The sequence below is a fragment of the Gallus gallus genome, chromosome 2 (genome assembly GCF_016699485.2).
Source record: "Gallus gallus isolate bGalGal1 chromosome 2, bGalGal1.mat.broiler.GRCg7b, whole genome shotgun sequence".
Classification (NCBI taxonomy): Eukaryota; Metazoa; Chordata; class Aves; order Galliformes; family Phasianidae; genus Gallus; species Gallus gallus.
Window position 1 is genome coordinate 90091171 of NC_052533.1, and position 15816 is coordinate 90106986.

A 15816-nucleotide genomic window follows, 5' to 3' on the forward strand; every position below is an offset into this window, starting at 1 on the left:
CTCTTCCTTCTAGGACACCGAGCACCCTGAGGGTTTGTGCTTTCAGACTTCTCCCCACAAACGTGGCCTAAGTTTGACTATGACACCAAGCCACGGGCCAGGTGGGTTTCACCACGGGGTGGTGAGGCCTGGTGAGGCAGAAAGTTATGCCAACAGCCTCTGTCTGACCAGGCACAGCACAGCGTTGCATTTGCTGGCAAACGACTTTGATTTTTCTCCATGAGTGAGGGGTACCCAGGGCTGCCAGACCGCAGAGGGCAGCAAGCGGGTAGGCGGCCGCTATTTGCCTCCCCGCTGCCTGAGGCAGGAACTCCCACACCCCAGGGGAAGGTCGGAGCCATAGGGGCAAGTCCGTGCTCCCCGATCTCTCTCCCTTTCCCCGAGCTGAGCAGCAGGACGCCCGGCCTCCCCGCTGGGCTGAAGGGGCTCCTCCACCCCGGCTCCTCCCGGCGGAGCGGGCTGCGGGGCACGGCGGCTTCCCCTCCCGCTGCCTCTTCCTGGTCGGAGACTGCCGTGCGCGGCGGGGAGCGGCGCTGCAGCCGCCGGGACGCACCTCCGGCACAGGTAGCGGGGGCCGGGGCCGGAGCACCGCGCTGCGCGAGGAAGGGAGGGAGGGCGCGGGGTAAGGAGGAGGCGAGACAGTGACCCGCAGGCACGACCCCGGAGCGCCGGCAGCGAGCGGGAGGAGCCGCTTCGGACGGAGGAAGGGAGCCGCACGCAGCGGAGCGCGGCGCGGATCACCTCTCTCGGCCGCCAGCCTCGCCCCTGCCGCCGGGAGAGAGGGGCTGCCCGCCCGCACCCCAGCTGCCCCCGCCCGCGGCGGATGCAGCGCGCAGCCCCCGGAGCGCCTCAAGCCAGAAGGAGACGGCGGTGCGTTGCCATTTACTGCTTCGCTTGGGTTTATTATTGCTTTTCCTTCCGGCGGGGAGTTGCGGGAGGTGGTGCGCTGCGGGGAGCGGACCGAGCGGCTCCCCCGGGGCGGGGTGATGAGCGTTGTGACTTGCTGCTCCTCCCCGGGAGCCCGAGCCCCGCTGAGCACAGGAGGGGCGGGCGGCGCCGCGGGACACCCGAGGTGTAGCGCAGCGCAGGTGGCTCCGGCACAGCAGGTGGCTCCGGGCTGCCCGCTGCCCGCCCGCGGGACAGGTACGCGGGGATGGCCGCCGGTCGGGGCTCGGGGCTGCTCCCCAGGCGGGGGCCGTGCATTACACAACGGCCCCCGGGGAGAGGGGACGCGTCCCGACCGGCAGCGGGAGGCCCTCGCTCGGCCCCGTGGGCTTCCGGTTTCACATCGCGGCCGTTCCCGGAGTTTTGCAGCTTAACAGCGAACTTCTGCTTTTTAACGTTAACCCCTCAGAGGCGAGCTGCGCGGCAGGCGCCGGCGGCGGGCTGAGGAGCGGGGCAGGTGCTGGTCGTGGGGTCGGTGCTCAGTCTCTCGCCCTTCTGCCCTGGAATCTTTTAATAAATGATCGTTATATATATATATATATATATATATATATATTTAAGCTGCCGTACCCTTGGCGCGCCGGGGCCGTGCGATTTCTACGTAGGGTTCGGCAGTGTTTCCAGTAAGTGTTATCAGCTTGTTTGTGGTGCTGCCGGCTGCTGGGTTACCAGGCTGTGGTTTTGGGGTGGTTTTTCTTTTTTTCTTTTGGCGTGTTCGTGGGGACTTGTGGAAAATCGCTCCGTGGTTTATCCTGGATGGAATTTAAACGCTCGTCTTTGTAGTTTGGAGTAGGTAATTCACGGCAGTGTTTCTCGTGAGCATCGCATTGATCCCTCAGAGTACCCAGGGCTGCGTGTGGGATGCGGTTGGTTGTTATAAAAGAACGAGGAAGCGATGAAAGGGTATGATGAAATTACAATTGAAAATGCTGGAAGGACTCTTGTTGAGGAACTGAATTTTTCCCCCTTCTCGTTTGGAGCAGAACTGGGTCTCAGGTGGGTGGGGCTACCAGAGCCTATATCGCCCTGTGTCCTTTTTGTTGTGTCTGATAGTTGTTCTTAAAACGCTGACGTTGCAAAGTATAAGGCTGTGTCTGTGGAACTGTAGAACGGTTCAGGTTGGAAAAGACCTCAGCCACCTCTGCCATGCCCACTGACCAGGTCTCTCAGTGCCACATCCACACTGTGTTTCAACACCTCCAGGGACGCTGACTCCCTCACCTCTCTGGGCAGCTTCTGCCACTGCCTCGCTGCTCTTTCTGAGAAGAAATTGTTCCTAGCATCCACCCGTTCCTAATACACTCCCCTGGCACAACTGGAGCCTTGCTAGTTCCCAGGCAGGTAGACTTAAACTGTAAATTGTGAGGTGATTGTTTCTAAACTGTTGGCTGGAAGGATGGCAAAGTGCTTGCTGTCATTCAAGGTGAATAATAACGGAGCAGGGGAGCTGTCTTAAGGTTTGTGTTAATGATTTGTTGATTACTGCTGGCAGCTGAGCAGGAAACAGACTTCGATGGTCTTGGAGCAGTCGATGGTGATTGGTATGAGCCTATCAAAGCTCTCGAGCATCATGTGTTTTTTTTTACATTGGCTCTGCCTATATGCATTGTGAATTATTAAAAACACCACAGCAGAATATACCACAGCTTCTGCTGGAGCAGGCAAGAGCAGATGCCAGGGGAAGGCCATGCCAGGGGAAGGCTCACGGGGATCCCTGACCAGGCCCCTGTGTCTCAGAGAGTCCCTCGGGTGAAGAGTTGTTGCCTCTGTGTTGGACAAACCTTTGTCTTTCTGTGGTAGGTTTGAACCTGTAGTAAGAAAATAGGGGGGTACCTGAGGAAGTAAGCAGTACTACAAATGTTACTGATCAAATGAGACAGTTGAAAGTCAATTTCTGGTTAGTAAAAGCCAGTGCATAGGAGTCATATTAATGAATATTAACTTACTGAAGAATGTTCACACACTGGGCTATGAAATTATCCAGGTTAGATAAAGCTTGGTGTCTATAACAAACAACAATAAAAAGTAGTGTTACGCTCTTACAGTGCATCCTAATGCAATGAATTCAAGTTCTTTCTCACTGAGCAGAGGATAAATTTGAAGTTCTGTTATTTTCACTGGATTTATACTAACTAGACAATTAAAAGTAGAACTTGAGCATTTACACCATTTTTAAACTGTATTGTACATTAACAACAACAACAAAAAAGGCACACACGCTTTCCAAGTCCCAGTCTGTAATGATAATAACTATGAGTAAGATAGTGGGTATTTATAATGTGTCTGGTCATTATCATACTGATAAACTTTGGTCCACCACAGATCTTTATAATAGAAATTTTAGGAACTTAAAAATTATTTCATGTTTTTAGTCACTTAATTTTGTGCGTTCGTGAAAATTTTATTGTCAAACTTTTCCTTGCATTGGGCTTTGTTCTTTATTAACTTGTTCTCATACAACATCTAGATTTCTGGTCAGCTGAGGCCTTCCATCCTCTTGGAAGACAAGCCTGTCAGAAGTTCAACAATACCAGACTCAACATATCCTGCACATACAAAGAAGAACAGTGTCTGCTTCCAAGGCATGGCAGCAACCAGGGCTTGTCACTGATCACCTCACAAATCAGTAGCAGAACTAGGACGTGCTTCCAGTGCTTTCCAGCTTCCGCTGCTTTCCAGCTCTGAGAGTTTGAGAAGATGAGTGTTAGTAGGGCATTGGATTAGAAATGAGCAGACATAGAATAGTAGTGGTAGGATCAGGCAGAAGAGCAGCTTGGCCTAGGGGAATGCAAGTGAGCTCTGTGAGCATTGCCGGGAGAAACACAGAATGTGGAAAATTGATGCTTGAGTCTCAGTATTGCTGCATATGCACAAATTTCCCGTTTGTTCTTTTTGTGATGTGTTTATTCAGTACTCCGTGTAAATTATTCCTAAGATTGAAATAGCCACTTCAGTTATTTATTCCATCAAATGGAACATATCATTATAGTTTAGGCTCTAATTTTTTCTGCTACATGATTGTTATGACTAAAGAAACACTTTCATTATAAACTGTTGAGAGAATACAGATTAAACTGAAACCCACATCTTGTACTTACTTGCAGCATAAATAGCAAAAGTTGTAAGTGTTCAAATGATACACTGCCCATGTTCTGTTAACTTCTTCCCTGCCAGAAGGCAGTGATGTGAAATGGGTGGGTGCTTGTATATCAGAACACTGAGCGATTTGATTCAAATTTTTATTTACCAGAACTAAATTGAGCTAGTCTTGATGAATACAAGCAATTTAAATAGTCAGCAAAACATACTCAGGATTTGTGTGGGTGAAACCTAGTGTTCCTTGCCATAGGCACTGACAGCCTGTGTTTGACAAGGGAGGAGTCTAGAACGTTTGCAATCCAAGACTCCAATCCTGGATAGAGGTTTAAAGTGTAAAGTCTATCACAGATTAAAGGATAGCACAGTTTTCTGGTGAGGTGCCCAGTCCCATGGTGATGTTACTTATGCAGTGCTGGCAGCAGTAGGTCAAGAATGTTTAGATGCAGTTTTGATACAGCCAGTTGATACCGTTGTATGAAACAGGAGTTTCCATGCTTTCTTTAAAATACTCTGATGAAGGTGGCAAGTGTAAAAGCTGATTCAGTGCTCCAGAATTGCTAGGTGCTGCCAAAAAAAACCCAGCAAAACAAAAAACCAGCAGGATGCTGTCATTTTTGCAGAAGCCTGAATGTATTTCTTTATTTATTTTAATGTATAAAGTAGAAGTAACAACCAATGGAAGAAGGATCAGAAAAAGGATATGTGCTCTAGTGCTTCACTGCTCAAATATCTGGAGTTTCAGACAGATAACACTGGAATCTGGTACTGAATTTGCTTATTACCTCTATTAATAGCCATTTTCAGGGGCACCCAGCCTTCTGCATAAACTGCTTAATTTGGATCTAATTAGATATTGAGTGTAAAATAAATAAGTTAGTCTCTGGGAGACTAATCCAGTTGCTCCTGATGCCCGAGGCAGTCGCTGGCTTCAGCAGAGATTACATTATAACTGTATTACCGTACCCTTTGGTCATGGTTATGGGTCTTCTTGCGCTAATTGCTCCACAGGAAGATTGCTCCTTCCCGGAGGATCAAGCAAATGCTGCATTTGAACTAAGTGAGCCCAGTATAGGGATCCTTATCAGGCAGTAAATTAAAGTGGCAGAATAGAAATCTAGTTCTCCAGGGGTTTCGCCCACCCAAGAATTTAGACAAAATGTTCTTAGTTATGCTAAGCACTGTAGGATTAGCTGTGATTGAAAGGGATTGCATGAAACTTTACTGACATCCCTCCCCCGGTGAGGCAGTCATGTTGTCTGATCTTCCGTACTCAGTGACTCTAAATAAGGGGTCTTTCACACTGTTTTAGTTTATTTTTTTTTCACCCAGTTATCTCATACACGTCATTCCTTTTTTCTCTGTTTATTTCTCTGGTTATTTTCACATGTTAGAACACACAAAGCAATTTCTCTGTCCAACCATCTAATCACCATTCAAATACCGAGCTTGATCCTTGTTGAACCCACATGTGGGCTTTTGCGTAGAGAACAATTCTCATGTCTGTTACATAGATAATGCATAGCAATTTCATTAGCTTTTCTGAAGAACAGATTGTACTCGTGTTTTCTTGCTCTCCCAGCTGTCTTCAGAGTTGTGTTTTGTTTGTTCCTTTTTACACTTGAATTCCAGAAAATAGCAGTAGCTCTCATCTTTGCTAACTACACCTCATCTTCTTCAAGAGGTTTGCAGGGACCGACCCTTCTGTAAAAGTTGATCATAATGAGTTTAACTTTTCTTTAGGAATCAGTATACAACCTTCTGCTATTTACTTTAAAAGATTCATAGTCTATTGAGAACAATTATTTGTGGCTAATGCATTTCTAAGTAACTTAAACAGTTCCAGACCGTAATATTTGTATTTAAACATTCTGTGTTTCTCATATTCAGAAAATAAAGAATAAAATTTATGCTTCTTGAAATGCTCATTTAAAAATAATGGGAGAAAATTTGGGTTAATAAAGTAAATAAAAATCAGTTTTTTGAGGCTTCTTGCATCAGTTAAAGTGAGATCCCAGCTCTGCTGCTTGGAATAGATATAAATCTTGGACAAGTCCCAGGAAAGCCCACACAAAGGGCAAGTGAGAGAAAAACAAGAAATAACGTGGAAATTTCCAGCTATTTTCTTTCTTCTGTTCTGAAATGATTTTGAAATAACTCAGTAGTGAAGTTAGTTTTCTATGTCTTTATTTCACCATTGATTTTTTTTTTCCTCTAAATTGTAGTGAAGTCTTCCAAAGGGGAGAAGCAAGTGAAGTAATAAATCTGAAAAGATTGCTCAAATCAGTCTTTCCCTCTCTGAAGTACACAAGGACTGCACTGAAGGAGCAATAGTGTTTTCTTCTGTTTTTTTTTTCAACTGTTTCCAAGCAGTGTATCAGCTGCAATAAGTTTGCTTTGTGCATTGGAAAGAAAGACCTTCTCTTTTAAATTTTGTTCCAACATTTGCAAAATTTCGTAGTGTATTATTTCAATCCTTAATGTGTCATTTCTTAAACATTTCAGGGAAGTGTAAACATCTGGAAATGCTGAACTTTAATCCTTTCTACTACAGATTGGAAACATTAACAGCTGAGAGAATCTAGCATCTAACTCGTATGTTTTGAAAGTGAGAGGGAAAACAAAGCAAATATACAGCAACAGATATTCCTAAAATTAATTTGGGGTTGTAGTATATACATGTATTTAATATCTTTACCTAGTGCATTATCTTCAGCTTCTGCTTAGTGTTGAAATCTTTGGGTCACATGTGAAGATGTTTTTGTTCTTAGTCTTCTTGTTTAGAAGTCAAAACTCAGGTAGTGCAATGCAGCTGGACGAGTTATAGCTGTCTTGGAATTCAGTAACTTGGAAAAAAAGAAGTCTTGGCAGTGGGAAAGATCAGTATTAATAGACACACATAAAGCTCTTATGTTCTTCTAAGTTCTGCCTACGTATTGTTTGTAACCTTTGTACTTGGTCTTAACATTTGCTTTTAATCCTTGACTTTCTAGAAGCATTTCTTCAAGAATAAAGGAGAGGGAACATTGTTGTCAAAAATACAAATGTGTTCTTGGCACTTGGCTATGTTTTTCAGTTTGTTTTCTTGATCACAGTTTTGTGAATAGAGACAAGACCATGAAAACTTACGCCTATTTGCAGTGGACTAAGTTAGATTAAGTGCTTGTATATTGCCAACAGCAGCCTGCCATCTTACTTGAAAATATATGTGTTCCAAAGATTTAAAAAACCCTGAAAAACATCTGTTACATTGTGGACAGCGCCCAGCCAACTTTTTCAGTTCTAAATTGAACCATGAAAGTTAGGGCTTTTTCAGATTAGAAGGCGTTGCTTTATATCCAAAGGTCTTTCAGAGGACAGTGTGTAGTTGCTCTTGGTATCTAGGGGTCTTCTGTCAGCCCTTTCTGGAAACAGTGTTGCCTATGTGCAGTGTGGTGGTAGGAAGCAGCATGGAGCTAAAATGTTTCACTGGTAAAACCATCGCAGTAGAATCATAGTTTCCAGTGTAATAACTTCAGCCTGAAGTTGTCTTGTGCCTTCTACTTAGTATTCACCTGCATAGTTTTCTTTGCTAGATAAGATTTCCTGTACTGATGTAAGGTGGAGTCTTATTTTCATCTTCATTGAATCATAGAATCATGGAATGGCCTGGGTTGAAAAGAACCGCAATGATCATCTAGTTTCAACCCCCCTGCTATGTGCCCGACCACTAGACCATCTTCCTATGATATTTTGAAGTAATTTAAGTTCAAACTGCTGTCACCGTGGCCATTTTTAGGAAAGTTGACATCCATAACAGCAATTGCTCTTTCCTAGCCAGATGAAGATTATTAAATATTGTCTTGGCCTACATTGGCACCTGATATTCCAGGCACATCGCTGAAGTATAAAGTTAGATTGGTTAATACTGATTGAGTAGTGGAGGTGATCTTTATCCTCAAATTTTCTTCATCATCTATCTGTCAGTATCACCTTCATCTTGTCTGCTACAACTGACCAATCTCATTCATTCCTCAGCCTTTGTATAGCCTGGGTTAGTGTCATACTATGTATATTTTTTAATGCTGCAATTCTGGAGATCCCAGTGACGACCACTGTTGTACTCCAGCCTCAAAATCTGCACATAAAGATGAGTGTCTTTACCTCTAACTCGCTTCCATTTTCATCTGACTAGTATATTGAGAATTTTGGGTGGCTTCCTATGGCACCCACTCCCAGAAAGTGCTCCTGGAGTTTGTGACAAATTCCCTGCATAACCTAGACTTACCCAGTCTAAGAAGAGACTCATCAGTTTCTGGGATCAAAGTTAAGTCCACGGCATGAAAGGCAGAACAAAATATGCTGAACTATTGTGGAAGCAGTCTCTTGGTTATTATAGGTACATGAAACACTCTATAAATGAGAAAAAAATGGTAATATTGAAGATGAGCAGAAGTTTTTCACATTTCTGAAGTCAGCATTGGTGTGAACTGTCCTTTTATTTTTCTGAAAGCAAGAAGAAAACAGTGATGTTTTATTTGTGATTATTTCTTGTCTTGCAATATTTGCTGAAGTAATTGGAACAGACTTGGAGGGAAACACAATTATCATTTACTTTGGCTCTTGTTATGCCTTTTACTCTTGGACTCTCTCCCCTGATGGTTGAAATTAAGTGTATCAAGGGTCTTCTTGGTAGACAAAGTGTGTAATCTGTAAAAACATTAACTCTCTGGCTTGGTTTTTGTCATCTTTTACCTGTGCTATTACTTTGTCTTGACTTGTTTCTGGAGAAGAGGTAAGTATAAGATTCTACATAGCTTTCATCAGCATAGTCTGAATCAGCGCTGTTTGCCTGGAGGGCAAGCAATAATTTGGCTTCATTTTGTTCTTCAGAAAATCTTTCTTGTCCAATGGAAAAGAGCCTGTAATAGGATCACATGGGAAAGCTGTTGTAGTTATTGTTGTTTTTTAAAAGGGTATTTTATTAGGTGCTTTTCAACTGAATGCAGAATTACTGATATGGAAAAGTTTGTCTAAAATCTTGGCTGACTGCTAGAGTGGATGAGTGAATTGTGAAATGTTCTTTTCTTCTCCTTTTGTGGTTAAAAAGAAAGCTTTGTAAGTGGAGATATTATAATTCTTATTTATTTATTTTTTAATTCTAACTACTGAATCCCACAACCTTCTTTAGTATGGTGAGAAGTTGGGTTCTAAATAAAGGCTGTAGCCACAAGTAATAATTCTGTGTACCCCTGGAAAGTGTGCGGAGGGTTGAGAAATACTCTTCATTACTTGTAATTGGCCTTTTATTGTTAACAGCTTGTAAATTCCATCTTTTTGTGAGTAATATTTTGTCCTACTAATAAGCTTCAGTGGGAGGGCTGATATGCACCTCCTACAAATAGCGTACAGCAGAATACAGCCACAACAAAAGAATGCTCCTTGCCTTAATGCAGTTATCTGGTGCCATGCTGAGTATCAGCATATCCAGAGTTCTTAACTGCATTTTTCACTGTGTCATAAAGGACTTTTGTAGCTGCCATGAAGCATATACCGTACCTGTAGTCTCTTCTTTATAATTAGCTTTTGATTTTGGCTTTTTTTTTTTGCCTTTTATGACTGCAGAGCTGCCAAGTGATTTTTTGGGTTAATTGTGACTTAGGCTGTTCAGTTTTCCTGACGCAGTGAACCAAGCAGCATTACAGAGGTTTTGAAGGACGTACTCCAGTTAAATACATGCATGGGCTGTTCTTGTGATCTATGTAAGTGGATAAAGCTCAGAACAGTGAAGGTTTTTGAATTATACTGCTTGTATGTGGATTGTTTGTACTGGATCTATTGTGGATGCTTGAAGTTTCTCTTGTCTGCTTGGATGTGTTGTGCATAAATGTGCATGCTGTGTATAGCATGTTTACATAATTCCACCACTGATTCGTAGGACAATTCAGTTTAGAAGAGACCTCAACCGATCTTGGCCCACCTTTCTGCCTGAAGCACGACTGCATACAAGATCAAGCCAGGTTACTGAAAGTCATGTTGAGCTTGGGCATAGAAAGCTCCAAGGACAGAGATTTCACTGTGTTTCAGGGCCATCTCTTCCAATGCTTGATCATCCTCACCATGATTTTTTTTTGTTTGTTTTTCATTTTATCTGATAAACACATAGTAAATAACTACCTGGTTATAGCTTACACTGCTTTCCACCTATGCACTTCAGTAAAAATCTGGGATCTACCTTTTAAATCATCTACTCCTAGATATTGGAAAGTTGCTATTAAGTGCTTCAAAACCTTCTCCAAGCTGAACAATCTCAGTGGCTTCAGACTTTCCTCATGGCCTTTACAGCCTTTCACTGACCTTGCTTCAGTTGGCTGATGCCTCAGGTTGGGCGTTTGGAAAGGTACGAGTGTAGTGGATGCTGCGTGAAGCTCCCATTGCCGCCAGGTGGGCTGCTCACTCATGTCTCATGTTCTGTCTTCCAGGATTCCTGGATCCTTTTGGACAGAGCTGCTCAGCTGCAAGTGAGTTTTCAGCCAGTGCTTTCAAGGGCTTTCTGTCAGCCCCTTGCTCAAGCCTAAGCCATTCCGAAAGGCAGCCCTGTCCTTCAGTGCATCAGCTGCACCCCTAAGAACATGTTTTCTGCATGCTTGCTAAGGATGTGTTCTTTACCCTCTGCTGGGTTGCTGCTAAATATATTAAAGATGGGTCAGAGAGCCCTATCTGCTTGTAACCAGATTATGGGTAGAATGTGAACCATCAATGACTACTAGTTGAGCCTAATGATAGAGACAGGTTTTTTTTTTTTTTTTTTTTATCATGTAGTCATCAGTTCATCTAGACTGCAACCTAGATCAGCTTAGATATGAAGATGCTGAGGAGACAGATGGTGTTGGCAGTCTTGCTGAAAGCAAGCTAGGTGACACCATTGCTTTTCTCCCATACACAAATCCTGTGATTTATCATAGAGGGAAATTATTGTAGGCAGGCATGATATAATTTTGCTAGATCTGTGCTCACTATTCCCAGTCACCCACCTCTTCTTAGGCCTAGAAATGGCATTCAGATGGGCTTATGTCTGAACATAACACAGGGAGAACCTGAAAGACTAACTACCAGTGAAAGTGTTCTGGACTGTGATGCTTTCTTTCCCAGTGACCTTTCAGAATTGGTAACCTGTGCGCAATCCCCTTCCTGCACTCCTTTTCTGGATGCCCGATTGTTGTCCAGCTGTAGGTACTGAGTCACTGGTCACAGGATGGGGCACCTGAATCTTGGGAAAGTGGTGATGAATCCATTGGGACTTCATATGGCCTGGGGAAACATACCTGTTAGGAACAGGATGTTGCTGTTCTTATTGTTTGTGTGTATCATTTGCTAGAAAGGAAGGTGGCAGCAGAAGTGACAATATAATTATATTGGTTTGAACTGCTTATAGTGAGGGGGCTTTGTCTTGGGCTCCTTTGTATTGATTTAATTCCATAATCTTGCTATTAGGTTGATAATAACAAGAAACACATATGCATGCGTCAGTGAGAGGGCATGTGGAAGTCTTTATTTGCATTCTAATTGGCATTTAAAGCTTCACCAGTCCTGTGGTGCTTTTTTTCCTTTTACTCACCGTTTTGCTATTCCCTTACTACTCATATATTGTTGAATTGTCTTTGGAAAATGTGAACCAATGTCACATGTAGCAAGACTTGATTTGAATCTAGTAGGAAACGAACAAATTTATGCTGATGGTATGGTACTCCAAAAGTTCACAAGAACTTATTGGGGAACTTAGTATTCTCCAGATCTTATCATTGGCACCACGTGAACCATTCTGGTTCAGGCCTTTGCACTGGTGAACAGTGGTTACTCTGTGTAGTCCATTGTGTATCAAAATAGTTTCATCATATGATGATAGTTGCCTCTAGTTTTATGCTATATGGAGTTAAGTGCTATGTTTTGTATATTCATTTTGATTAACTGTGTTGTTGTTTAGGATCTGAAAAACCTCTTGGGAGTAAGGTTATAAATGTGCTTAATGAAACTTTTCTGCAGAGCCAGCAGCGGAACTGAATGTAGCAGTAGTTATGTTTTATAATTAGAAATGTTCTAGTAACAATACTGTCAGCAGTAAATTCATCAGAAATACAGCTTTCCTAATATGCTTTGAATGGCATGTATGATTAGCTCAATTTTAATGCTTCCAATAGCGTTCAGTTTCAGTAAGACTTTAATACTTTAGAAAAAAATCATAGCAGATTGCAAGCAATCCAAAGTATTTTAACTCTATTTTACATGTATTCCAAAATCTTAGTGTAATCGTTTATTTTATCATACAGTGAAGATTTGTAAACTGAAAATGTGTATATGGGAGGGGAAAAAAAGGCAGATGCTAAATAGTAAGTAGTACTCGCAGTGTAGATTTTAGGAACCTGTGTATCTATGGATCTTATGCTTTAGGAATGTGTTTTTCAGGCTTTAATTATTTGTGAAGTGATCACATTTTTTCAGTCCAGTTTAGTAAATGAATAAAAGATTAACATGCAGATAAAACCTTGGTACAGTATTACATTTGAAGATGGCCAAATGATTAAAGGTATCTCGCAATCAACCGATTCTCTAACCTGGGAAGAATAACCAGAGCTTTGGCAAGAGAGCAATTAAGTAATTTCATAATCACACATGCATTACAGCAAAGACTACTGGTACACATAAGCATGAAAGCTGGTTTTGCATTGTATTCCTGGTGCAAAATGACATGGTAGTCTTCTGTGTGTTCGCTTGCGTGAGAAAAGACCACTCAGCTGAGTACAGCCAAATGATTTTATGGTAAGTCTGATCTCACGTATCTCACTGAATGTGCTGTATATATGCAAGAAAGCTTTATGACAGTGTTTGTTTTCACACTGGTTTTAAATACATAACAGATTGCTTATTCTGTATATGCCTTTTTGTGGTATTGAATCATCTTGTGATGATTTCTTTTATTGATGGAGTGAGGCACTTGAGCATGTTGGCTCAATTCCAGTGTATAATTGCATTCTGTATATAAAAATTTCTCTTGTAGCATCAGTTGAGTCAGTTGGCTGTCATTCACTCTTTTAAGTATTTAAGTTTTTTTTAAGTATTTTAAGTATTCTCAATGTTATAAAGATTTCTGCAGTTTGATTTGGACTAGATGATCTTGTAGGTCCTTTCCAACCTTGTGATTCTATGATTCTGTGCAGTTCATAGAATCATAGAGTGGCTTGGATTGGAAGGGACCTCAAGGAATCATCACGTTCTAAGCCCTCTCCCACAGACAAGGCTGCCAGCCACTAGATCAAGTACTAGACCAGATTGTCCAGGGTCTCATCCATCCTGGCCTTATTCTGAATTGCTTATTGCTGGGAACCCTGTGCTTGAAAGGTATTTGAACAGATTTTTATCTTTATTGTAACTGAAATTGCCACTCATTTTTACAGATCTATTTAGATATATACAGATTTATTAGATCTATGATCTAACGGTCTGACTCTACACCGAAACCCAAATGTAAGTAATCTAGTATCACTCAAGTTCCTGTAATCTATCGTTAGATAAAAATAAAAAATACAGTTACATTCCCTTACTTCAGCCACTGTTGTAAAGGATCAGAGTCTTGCAGTACTATGCTTACAATGTGAGGTCAGGAATGCATGGTGGGACGGGAAGCATGATGAAGCTGTCTCAGTTGTGCAGAATGGTGCGTCCTGGCTGTGGACAGCCTGCAGCATCCAGAGGGAGAGCAAACGCTGAGCAAGCTGCTGGCATGGCAGGAGTGTTAGGACTTTAAATGAGTAAAATAATAATCGATACCAAAATGGTTGGGTGCCCTTTTTTTCTGTTGAGTTGTGAGTTTGTGACACCATTCTTGTGCCAGCCCACACGCATCCCAGTCCTACTTAATGTGAAGTGGCTGACTCCATCATAAGCTGCCTACTAAGAAGTACTTCTTTGCTATGTGGCACATGAGAGAACGTACATGAAATGATCTGCATCACTCCTCCACTGTAGCAGATAACTGCGTGGTGGAATTACAGTGTTTATGGACTATTCATATGGAGTAGCTGGCAAAGTAAGGGAAAACTCATGTCCATTACTAATTGAATTTGAGGGTGAATGTAAGTGAACTCTGATGGGTCCAAACAGAGGAAATGTTTGCGTGCAGCCTTGTTTAAAAACAAACACAATTTCTATCGTAACTGGTTTCTGTTTGCTTTCTACTTTGCAATCTTTGTATGTTTTTCATGTTAAGCAGTGCTGTTAGTGTATGTTTTCAAACACCCTTAGCAGATGCTAAGAAGCCTGTGGTTTGGGAGTGGGGCAGTGCTGTGGTTTGGGTCTTTTTCTTTTTGAGTGAATATGGTATGCTTCAAGATAAAAAGTGGGGAAACATTTTTTCTTTCTTAACATAGTAATATTTTATTTTTGATGTTGGCATTAAATTTCACAGGTGCTCAAACGTCAAACATGGAATGGATTTATTAATAAATACTTCCACATAGCAATGCATTAAGCTCATTGAATGTACCAAAAGAAGATTGTTACAACTGTAACATTAACACAGTAATGCCAGGATTGACCATCCAGAATTATTGTAAGTTTTGAATATCACATGTTAAATATTTGGGACCACAGCTGGGCGGTGCTTGTCATAAAGAAGGGACTGGTTCTGTGCACACAGGTCATCAGCAACTATTCAGGAGGAAAGGCTCAAGCTGCAACACTCTCATTAACCATAAGCACTGACTTAGAATTGCCAGATTTCCGGTTAAAGAAGAAAAAAAGTTACAAAGCAGCTAAACCTCGGTGTAATATTGCTTGCAAACTGACCTCTTACAGATTTCAATGAGAGCTGTTTTAAGCAAGATGCTATGTTTGATAGAAGACCCGTTGTTTTCATCGATAAATAATTCATGAAAGTGTTAAGTGACAGGGCTTCTTGATTCGAGTATGATATGGTTTGTACTTAAGAAAGTAACCTGAATTCTTGACTTCCCTTTAAGTGTTACAAGCTGTTGTTTCTTGAGAGTGCTGTGGGTGATCTAAGGTCTGATAGGAGCACGTTAAATGGAGTTACTGTTAAAGGTAGGAAAGAAGGAATTTATCCAAAGGAACACTTCAGTATCTTTCTTCTGTAAGTCTTTCTTCAGTCTTCTTTCTTCAGTCTTCAACAAAGGCATCCTTATTAGCTGGATCAACTATATGATGTTGCAAGCTTGTGATGGCTGTTGCTGGAGGCTTTGTCAGGGTCAGCTGTCAATAGGTAAACAGATTCAGTCAGAAGCTGATCCTGGCTCTCCCCTGCCCTGCCATGCCCCATGTGTGCTGTCAAGAGATGGACATCCTCAGGCAGAAGGATTCCCTCATGCTAGGGCTGCTCTCTGGCTGTGTCAGGGCCCTGACATTCACACAGTCTCTGAAATAGTGATCACACTCTTGTCTTTCATCTGGAAGGCAGTAAGATTTTCTGTTCTCCTCTGGTTCTTCCTGACCCTTGCTCTTTTCCTGTTTAGAAACACTCTGACACTCAGATTTATACCTGGACAGTATATATTTTCTTCTCTTCCAACACTGTCTTTTAACCCTGCTTTTCTTAAGTTTGACATATCATGGGTTTTTGTCTTATCCCTGTATAATGAACTCCTATTGCTTTCAACATCCTGGCATCCCTTGTAGTAGAAAGTTCACACTGCTACATGGGGCTGAGCAGCCCTGTGCCTTGCATTCAGCTGCAGTTTTGCTTGTGGGTTGTGTGGTGACATCAGTTCTTCCCTGCCTTGACTG

The 15816-nt window shown here is 42.2% G+C and overlaps 1 protein-coding gene across 8 annotated transcripts in view; it reads left to right on the forward strand.

The window, feature by feature from the left end:
- The first annotated feature begins 204 nt into the window (after positions 1-204).
- MBP (myelin basic protein) overlaps positions 205-15816 on the forward strand; it is a 108292-nt gene continuing 92680 nt past the window's right edge. Inside the window, exons 1-2 of one of the 8 annotated variants that reach the window (XM_046919086.1) lie at positions 1592-8815; positions 10503-10541. Coding sequence is in view for 1 of the 8 variants with exons in the window: in XM_046919081.1 (XP_046775037.1) it covers positions 220-564 (345 nt within the window). In the remaining 7 variants the exon portion in view is untranslated. Of the gene's footprint in view, positions 565-670; positions 871-1033; positions 1569-1591; positions 9783-10502; positions 10542-15816 lie in introns of those variants that run through there. The other 7 variants (XM_040676583.2, XM_046919081.1, XM_040676573.2 and 4 more) reach the window with 7 other exon arrangements.